Source organism: Eutrigla gurnardus (genome assembly GCF_963514095.1).
Source record: "Eutrigla gurnardus genome assembly, chromosome: 9".
NCBI lineage: Eukaryota > Metazoa > Chordata > Actinopteri > Perciformes > Triglidae > Eutrigla > Eutrigla gurnardus.
In genome coordinates, this window is record NC_139923.1 from 6,138,262 (window position 1) to 6,146,969 (window position 8,708).

Consider the following 8,708-nt stretch of genomic DNA (forward strand, 5'->3'; position numbering starts at 1 on the left):
TGTAATATGTCATAAATGAGAAGTCATCATGAATTAAACTGTTATATATATTTTATAAATATCAAACATTATATCGCAGATCTTGATAAAAACAATTCACAATATGTTGATTGTGGTGAATTTCCCTTATCAGGATATTGAATATCATCACAAGTGACAGTGAAAGAGCTGTTTAGTTCAAGAAGTGAAAAAATAGGACCTGATATATTTATATTTTTAAATGTACTTATCCTTTATTTTCCATCCATCCATCCATTTTCTACCGCTTATCCTGTATTTTTTAGGGTCACGGGGGGGCTGGAGCCAATCCCAGCTGTCATTGGGCGAAGGCAGGGTTCACCCTGGACAGGACGCCAGTCTATCACAGTATCCTTTATTTTGATAATCCTAATCAAGATTATCTGATAGTGTGGCACAATAAAAATATTTTATTCTTAACAAATGTTTCTTCTTGTAAATTGAGTTTGTTTTAGTTTTCAGCATATTTTGATGATTATCTGGATAATATCATCAAACACAATTATTTTGGCAGGATAACGCTGAAAGGTTTTTCATATCATCCCAACATTTCTTATATCTTATATCACATGTGCAATTATACGATGTGTGGTTACCTATCATTAGTAGGGTAACGATTCATGCGATGAATCGATTGTCAATCCTATCGATTCAACTAAAACCATCTGCTAAATTAAATAAATAGAATGAATCGTTTTGGCTTCACCAATAATCTATATAAATGTGTTAAATCTTATGAATCGTGATTCCTAATTATGATTGTTTTAATACGTTTAAGACACTCTCTCCCCCGCCAGCATGTATTGAATAATGTTAAAAAATAACTGAGCATTACATTTTTGTATTCAGTATAAAATATTATGCAGGACTACTTTTTTATAGAATAAATATGTTAAATAAGTAATTCTGTGGTCTGTTTATTTTTTCACCTTTCAGAAGAATACAGATAGTCTCACTCACATTATTGCATGTTTATTTCATAGATATAGAATTTTGGTTACAAGTTAATGAATCGAATCGTGGTTTACAGAATCGAATCGTTCCAGAAAGAAAAAATTGTCCTTGAATCGAATCGCCAACTGTATCATTAATCGAATCGAAATGAAGCCAAAGATTCACACCCCTACTCATTATACTTGTGTGCCTCTTGTTGTGGCACTACCCTCATTGCAACTATAATACTGTAAAGTTCTCCAACACGGGACTAATAAAGGATCATGCGACATGCCAATCATCCTCTCATTTGAGAAGCTGGGTCCATCAGCTGTTTGGAATTGTTGTTGAAATGTTGATGAAGGGACTGATGGGCGCAGCTCTGAGAATCGGGAGTGTACTGCACTAAAGTGAAGGTCAAATCAAAGAGCTGCAATGAAGTGCAAGCCATCGTGAGGCTGAAGGTGTGAATAAAGGAGGTGCTGCGCCACCTCCTGCAGGCCGCTGGAGACTTGGCTGAAGCTGTGTGACAGATGGTGCCATTTGCTTGCAGTCATTCCTCCAGTGACCCTTACTGGTGAATATCACCCAGCAGGAGGCTGCGACATGTGTTTTACTAGGTAACAACAGCGTTCAAATAAGAAGGCTGACACTATTACATTCAGATCGCTGTGAACCATCGATAAATATCAGGCCGACCACACAGGAATGTTATTGTTCTCAGTGTCCCATGTTTCAGCTGACCTTCCTGCAGAAGGGCAGGGGTTACACAGTTTGAGTGAAAACCCCTCTCATAGTCCATAGTGCTGCATGTGAGAGCAGAGTTTAAAAATACAGGTAGAATTAAGGACTAACTGTTAATGGTCCATGATAAACATCACAAGTTAACCATTTTTTAAAATCATTATTACTGTTGTTATTATTTGAATCTATCCGTCTGTCTATCGATATAGATCTATATCGATATATCTATATCTATAGATCTATATGTGTGTGTGTGTGTGTGTGTGTGTGTGTGTGTGTGTATAAATAGATCTGTATATATATAGATCTTTATATGTATATATAGATCTATATATAGTTTGTTCTTGTCCCTTTGATTGTCTCTTCTTTTTAGTATTTTTGTTTTGTTTGATTGTCATTTTCTTTCTTACGTTGTATAATCTCTTTCAGTGGTTTTACATCCCTGTACTTGTCTTCATCCGTTCTGTAATCATATTGTCACACAATAAAAAATTATATAAACATCAGGTTAACAGAATAAGAGATCACTATGTACTACCAAGAATAAAACTTTAAAATTATGAAATTCATTACAAAAACGAACTAAACAATGTTAGCTGGATTGATTTTCAGTTTGGAGTCTCAGGGGTCTGAGCTGCAGTGGCCCGGAGGAAGAGGGCCCCCCGCAGGCAGAGCCTCCCCACAGCAGACGGTCCAGCCTCACGCTCCACCTGAGTCAGTCAGATGCATGCTGGGAACAGCGGTGGCTCAGACTGCAGACATCAGTGGATTGGGAGCCGGTTCAGACTGCAGCATTCCTCTGAAGCTTCACCTGTCGTCTCTGCTGGGAGCCACGACACCTGCGAGCCCGCGGGTCGGCCCGTAGACCGGATCAGCACCGCCATCACCTCCGCTTGTTGACCAGGAGCTGGATCCTTAAAACCTGGACCCAGCTGAGACTCCAAGCAGAGCCGGCCCTATGCATTAAGTGATTCAAGCAGTTCCTTAGGTCTCTGGGGGACCCATAGAAATGTTTTTTTAAATGACAAAGAGACAATTCTAAAACAAAAATATAATTTTGCACACGTACAACAGCAATGTGTGTGCTGATCACAAATAAGCGGTTGTGAGTCAAGCTTAAATATTTGTAATGATATTTGGTGGATTAGGGGCGGGTCAGTTAAAATAAATCGTAAGCATTCTAATCAAATATTACCTAAAGGTTCATATAAATATTTAAATAATTGTTATTTTCTAAAACATCATTGGTTGAAGGACTCTAATCACGAGAAGATGCAACACGTGCTGACCACAGATACCTGTGGGTGGATATCATTTTTTATTTATTTATTTATTTTTTCATGACTGAAGTATAGAAGAACAGAGAGGCTTCTGAATGTGATCCACAAAATGTACTACAATTTAACAAACACACACACAAGAAAAACACACATGCCCTTTAAGATATGATGGTGCCTGACAAAGGGCTTTGTGTGGGTGAGGAGGAGGATTTAAACCTATATTCTGGATTTTACAGGCAGCCAGGGCAGAGAAGCTAAAACAATAATGCAAAGAATTGCAATAATCTAGTCTTAATCTGATGGACCAATGCTTGTTTTGAGACAGGAGTTAGAGGACATATCCTGATCAAAGATAACTCAGGAGATAATTTATGGTTGTGCTGGAGGCCAGGGCAATGCCATCTAGAATAACTCCATCATTAGATCATCTGTTTCTCAGATGTTTGGGTCCAAGTACAATAACTTCAGTTTTGTCATCATTTAACATTAGGAAATTATAGGTCATCCATTCTGTAAGTCCTTAAGACATGCTTGGAATTTAGTTAAAACCACAGCAAAATGTAGTTAAAACTACTAATTTAATTATATTATTAGATATAGTTAGTGTCGGACATTTATTAAGAGTTAATCAGATTGGAACAGAGCGACAGGATGTTATGAAGTTAAATCTATCTAAACATCATTCATCATTATGTACCTCAAAGAATATACCCGGATGTAAACCCCTTTGTGATCCCCATTGTTTGATTGGTAACTGTAATTTAATTACATACACGGATATCTCATACTGTAGCCTGATAACTCATAGATTTGCCATTATATTTTTGATGAACCTCTATCTAACGAAAAAGTACAACCAGTATTATTCTGCTCTATGGATTTAACTTATAAACGTAACGTATGAATAAACAATTGAAATGTTAGATAAACGTACCGTAAAGATAGCTAAAAGCTAACGGTGTGGATGATACACAAAGATGGCCTGATAGATTAATTGTGGCGCAAGCTGCTACCCTTACCTTACCCACCGCCGGGTCTGCAGTCCGCTACGGTGTGCCTGGCTCAAGTGCCGATGGCTCCTGCCTCCCATGCTGGTTCTCGGGTCCTCGTGGATGCTGGTCTCGTGGGGTTAGGGATTCTGTCCTCCTCTTCGCTATCGATGTTAGCATCATCCTCCACCGGCTATTTGCTAGCATGTCGACTTTTGAACAACTTCAGTGAGTCCGTTATGTTTTTCCAAAGAACAGCCGCTCCAGCGTTCTTGTCCAGGTTTTTTTTTTTTTTTTTGCAGGTAAGTAGCCAATTAACTTAGTATCAGTCAAACTTTAAAACGTGCCGCCCTCCAAAAATGCCCGTTCACCTCGTCGTCATCAAGACACAGTCAGCAAAACAAATATAATAATGGTCTTATTTGCAATTGATGTAACTCTGCATTGATTGATTTGTATTTCGACAAACATTAATACTATAATTTAAAGGGATAGTTCGGAATTTTGGACATAAGACCTATTTTCCAACTCAACCGGTGTGTTGGAGACGTCTGGAGACGTTTTCAAGACATTTCATTCAGTTCTTCTAATTGCCGAGTTTGCTGTGCTATGGCTAGCGCAAGTCAATGGTTCTAGTTAGCATGGCATTAAAAACACTCATACCGACTCCCAATCAATTGTAACGGCAGACTATCGATGTACATATCTGTGTTGATACAATGTTTGAAATAAAACCAACCTTGCATTTTTAAGGATTTATGCCTCAGCAGCAGCAGCAGCGTGTCATACTTTAGTAGGCTATGGCAGCGGCGGACTGATATCACCTAGCACTTATAAGTTACCGGTTCTATAATAGTTTACCTGCTGTCATTGCTACAGCAGAGTAGCCTGCAGTGCTAGTTTCTTCAATCTCACAGAAATGGCCACTTTTGGAGAATATACTGAAACTTTTGAAGACTCTGATGAGGAGTTTTTTTCCACCCAAACCCAACCGTACCGGTACGAGCCTGAATATACAGAGGAAGAATTGTGCGAGAGGGATGCTCAAAGGGCAGAACCTGAACAAGCGTCTGTGGAGACCGAGATAGCTGGAGCTGAGAACCGGGACCGAACAAACAGAGACTGGTGGTGCCAGGAGGGGATCCCCCGCAACGCGTCCGAGGGTTTATGGTTCTCCGGACGGAGCAGAGGTTCGGGTTCGCGGTGCGTAATTGTGGGTTCGCGGGGCCGTGGGCTGCCCCGTGTTTGAGTGAGCTCCAAGGGCTTTTCAGACAGCCTTGGGGGTATAAGGGCCAACTAACTTCGGGCTGCTGTCACACGCGCTTCTCTGTTGCAGTGTTATGGTTACTTCACAACTAACCAGAGCAAAGTAAAATTCCGCTGCTGCTGAGAAACTAGTCCCTCAAAAAATGGATGATTCATGCGATGCGAGGTTAGTTTTGTTTCAAATATTATTCTATCAACACAGATATGTACATCGACAGTCTAGTGTTTTAATTGATTTGCCTCGGGTGCACTGTGGAGTGGGCAAGACTGTTTTTAATGCCTGGCTAAAATTCCGAACTATCCTGTCAATAGGTGGCGATATGCACCTTATCACTAACGGTTGCAACCCGCCATTAAACCAAGCGAGGAAGAAGACGTTTACCGCCAGTTCAAAATGGAGCCGGGCACGGAGGACGGCTCTTCGCTAAAGGCCACTTTACTTTGCTCCGTGTTGAGCCTGAATGTGCCTCCAGTTAACGGTACCCAGATATCCGAGCTGTACCTGCTCCAGACAGCGCTGCTGAGGCGGAGGAGGGCGCGGGAGATGATGGAGCGGGACCGGCGGCGGCGGCAGTACCTACGGAGGAGGAGGGCGTTCCTGATGTCCTCCATCGCAGCGATCTTGAGTCTCGTCACGTCAACCAGCAGGCACATCTGGGTCCGGAACCGGAGCCCCGGGCACACCTTCTGGACCTCGGCCCAATTGTTCGACGATGAGGAGTGGAAGGCGCAGTTCCGCGTGTCCCGGGAGACGTTCGACTACCTGGTGGACCGGATAGGGCCGGCCATTAAACGCCGCAGGACGAACTACCGGGTCCCGATCGAGCCGCGCCGCAGACTGGCCATCGCCCTGTGGTGGTTCGCCCGGTCTGGGGAGTACCGCTCCATTGCCAGCATGTTCGGGGTGGGGATAGCGACTGTGTGTGTGATCGTTCGTCAGGTGACCTCGGCCATAATGGACCGGCTGTACCGGCGTGTCGTGTCGCTGCCGACCGGACAGAGACTGGAGGAAACCATTACGGCGTTTAAGGACCGCTGCTACCCGCAGTGTGCCGGGGCCATCGGCCGGACTCACATCCCCATCGCTCCGCCGAGGGAAAACCCCGACCACTACCTGAACAGGAGGGGCTGGCACTCCGTAGTCCTGCAGGCTGTGGTGGACCACAACGTCTGGTAAATACCGTTTACCTGGTATACGTACTCAAGTTAAAGTACAGGTCTGAGGTACTCTACTTTACTTGCTACTTTCGACTAATACGTTACTCCGAAACATTTCAGAGGTAAATATTGAAATTTTTACTGCACTGCATTTATCTGACATGTTGAGTGATTAGTTTGGTGTGTGTGTGTGTGTGTGTGTGTGTGTGTGTGTGTGTGTGTGTGTGTGTGTGTGTGTGTGTGTGTGTGTGTACATAAATATAACTTGTTTTTATTTGCTGTTCTAGTATCCAACAGGTGATCTTTCCACAGTCTAGGGCCATAAAAACAGAAAGCATCTTCACAAAGTATTGCAGGACACAGGAGGGAATTTTAAACGAAAAAGAATAAAAGGCAGTCACTAATATATGATGGTGCTAAATTATGGGTAGGCTTTGTAGATAATTAGAAGGACTAAATTATACAGCCAGCCAGTGTAGTGATATGGGGGGTCAAATCAGAAAACAAATGTGTGCATCAGAAGTAAATTTTTCTTTTTGCCTAACATTTATCTTGGGAACCGCTGGACTAAATAAAATATTTGAATATGACTTCCTATATCTATATACTTTTTACTAACGTAGGATTTGACCAAATGTATTTTAGTTGTAATGAGTATTTTAACATCATGGTTGTGGTAGATTTACTTCACTTGTGAACATGTATTTTTTATTTATTTTTTACATTTGGTCCCTTACAGTTTCACTGATGTCTACGCTGGCTGGCCTGGCAGTACAAGCAGCGCAACAGTGCTGTCCAGTTCAGACCTGTACCTGAAGGCAGAGGACCGCCCAGATGGTTACCTGTTCCCCCGACAGGTGAGCGCTCAGTTCACTCTAACATAGGCTGGCTATTTGATGGAGAACTGTTTCTAAGCAATGAAGCAGACGTGACATGAATCTAGTAAACACTAGACATATTTCTAGTAAACACTCGGCCTCTGGATCGGCGCATGTGAGCAGTGAGTGAGCGCCAGTGGCCAGTGGCATTTTTATTATAAAATAAAGTTCCGCCTCCAACCTTCCCTATAGGCAGGTTGAAAACATGAGGAACTAGTGTTGAAGTCTCACCCCCTCTAACCAAAGCAGCCTCCGTTGATATTTGCGTCATTGGAGGCTCTTTTTCAGAATAGAAATACAGAGCTCTCCCATCTCTGGGGAAAATGAGGGAATGATGCACGCCCATTCAAAAACACTAACGGGGTTCTAACAATACAAAGCTTAATGCAAATGGGTGAAGTATCCCTTTAAATCGGAAGTCTGTCTTTCAGAAGTCGGTGGTGTCTGATGACGTGGAAATTCCCATCCACCTGATTGGCGACGCGTCGTTCCCTCTGAAGCCGTGGCTGATGAAAGGATACACCCAGGAGCACCAGCTGTCACCCGAGCAGCGCCGCTTCACCTACACCCTCAACTCGGCCTGGTCAGTGGTCGACACTGCATTCACACGCCTGAAAGGACGCTGGAGGTGCCTGCTGAAGAAGAGCGACATCGACGTCTCCATGATGCCCAGGGTCGTTGCCGCGTGCTGCGTTCTGCACAACATCTGTGAGAACCGCAGAGACACTTTCCTTCCTGAGTGGAACATTAGGATGGCTCCTTCAGCATACGATCTGAGCCAGCCGGAAACAGAAGCGTACGAAGGAGACACATACTGCACTGCTGAGGTCATCAGAGACACGCTCACTTATAACCTGCTGAATATACTGCAGTACTGAACCTTAACACCCCGCTATGCTGTGGCACCATCACTCAACACTGGGTCTGTGCATGGACCAGGTTCAGCTTAGTTTCACTTTGGGTCATAATGTTTCTTGTGCTTCATTTAACTGAGAGAGGCACAGATACATCTTAATATGATGCCAGTTGAACCCCAGTGGTGATGAACCTGGGTTAAACCCAGGGAGAATCTGCGCAGTACAGTACAACCCTGCTGAGTTTTCTCTGTGATTGCAGTATTATCATATCTAGTGTTGTTCTGTAACATCAGACCTTAAACTGTTTACATAAAAGCATCGGCACACAATATGAAAAATATTGACAGAACTGCCAAAAGTTTTCAGGGTTTTTTTTTAGCATCAGCAGTCTGTTATTAAAGAAGGCACAATACATATTGTACCTTAATTATATAGAATATTTGGAGTTTAGTTTATAAACTTTTGTGTGTGTGTGTGTGTGTGTGTGTGTGTGTGTGTGTGTGTGTGTGTGTGTGTGTGTGTGTGTGTGTGTGTGTGTGTGTGTGTGTGTGTGTGTGTGTGTGTGTGTGTGTGTGTGTGTGTGTG

The 8,708-nt window shown here is 42.9% G+C and overlaps 1 protein-coding gene across 2 annotated transcripts; it reads left to right on the top strand.

Moving 5' to 3' along the window:
• Window positions 1–5,609: 5,609 nt before the first annotated feature.
• On the top strand, window positions 5,610–8,688 carry LOC311018508 (uncharacterized protein). 2 transcript variants are annotated; one of them, XM_084017506.1, is made up of 3 exons: window positions 5,610–6,403; window positions 7,128–7,245; window positions 7,698–8,688. In XM_084017506.1, exons 1-3 carry the CDS (start codon window positions 5,625–5,627, stop codon window positions 8,142–8,144), a joined length of 1,344 nt encoding a protein of 447 aa, XP_083873632.1. In that variant the 5' UTR covers window positions 5,610–5,624; the 3' UTR covers window positions 8,145–8,688. The 2 variants fall into 2 exon arrangements, with proteins under 2 accessions (XP_083873632.1, XP_083873633.1); XM_084017507.1 differs by having other exon boundaries at window positions 7,701–8,688.
• Window positions 8,689–8,708: the final 20 nt, after the last annotated feature.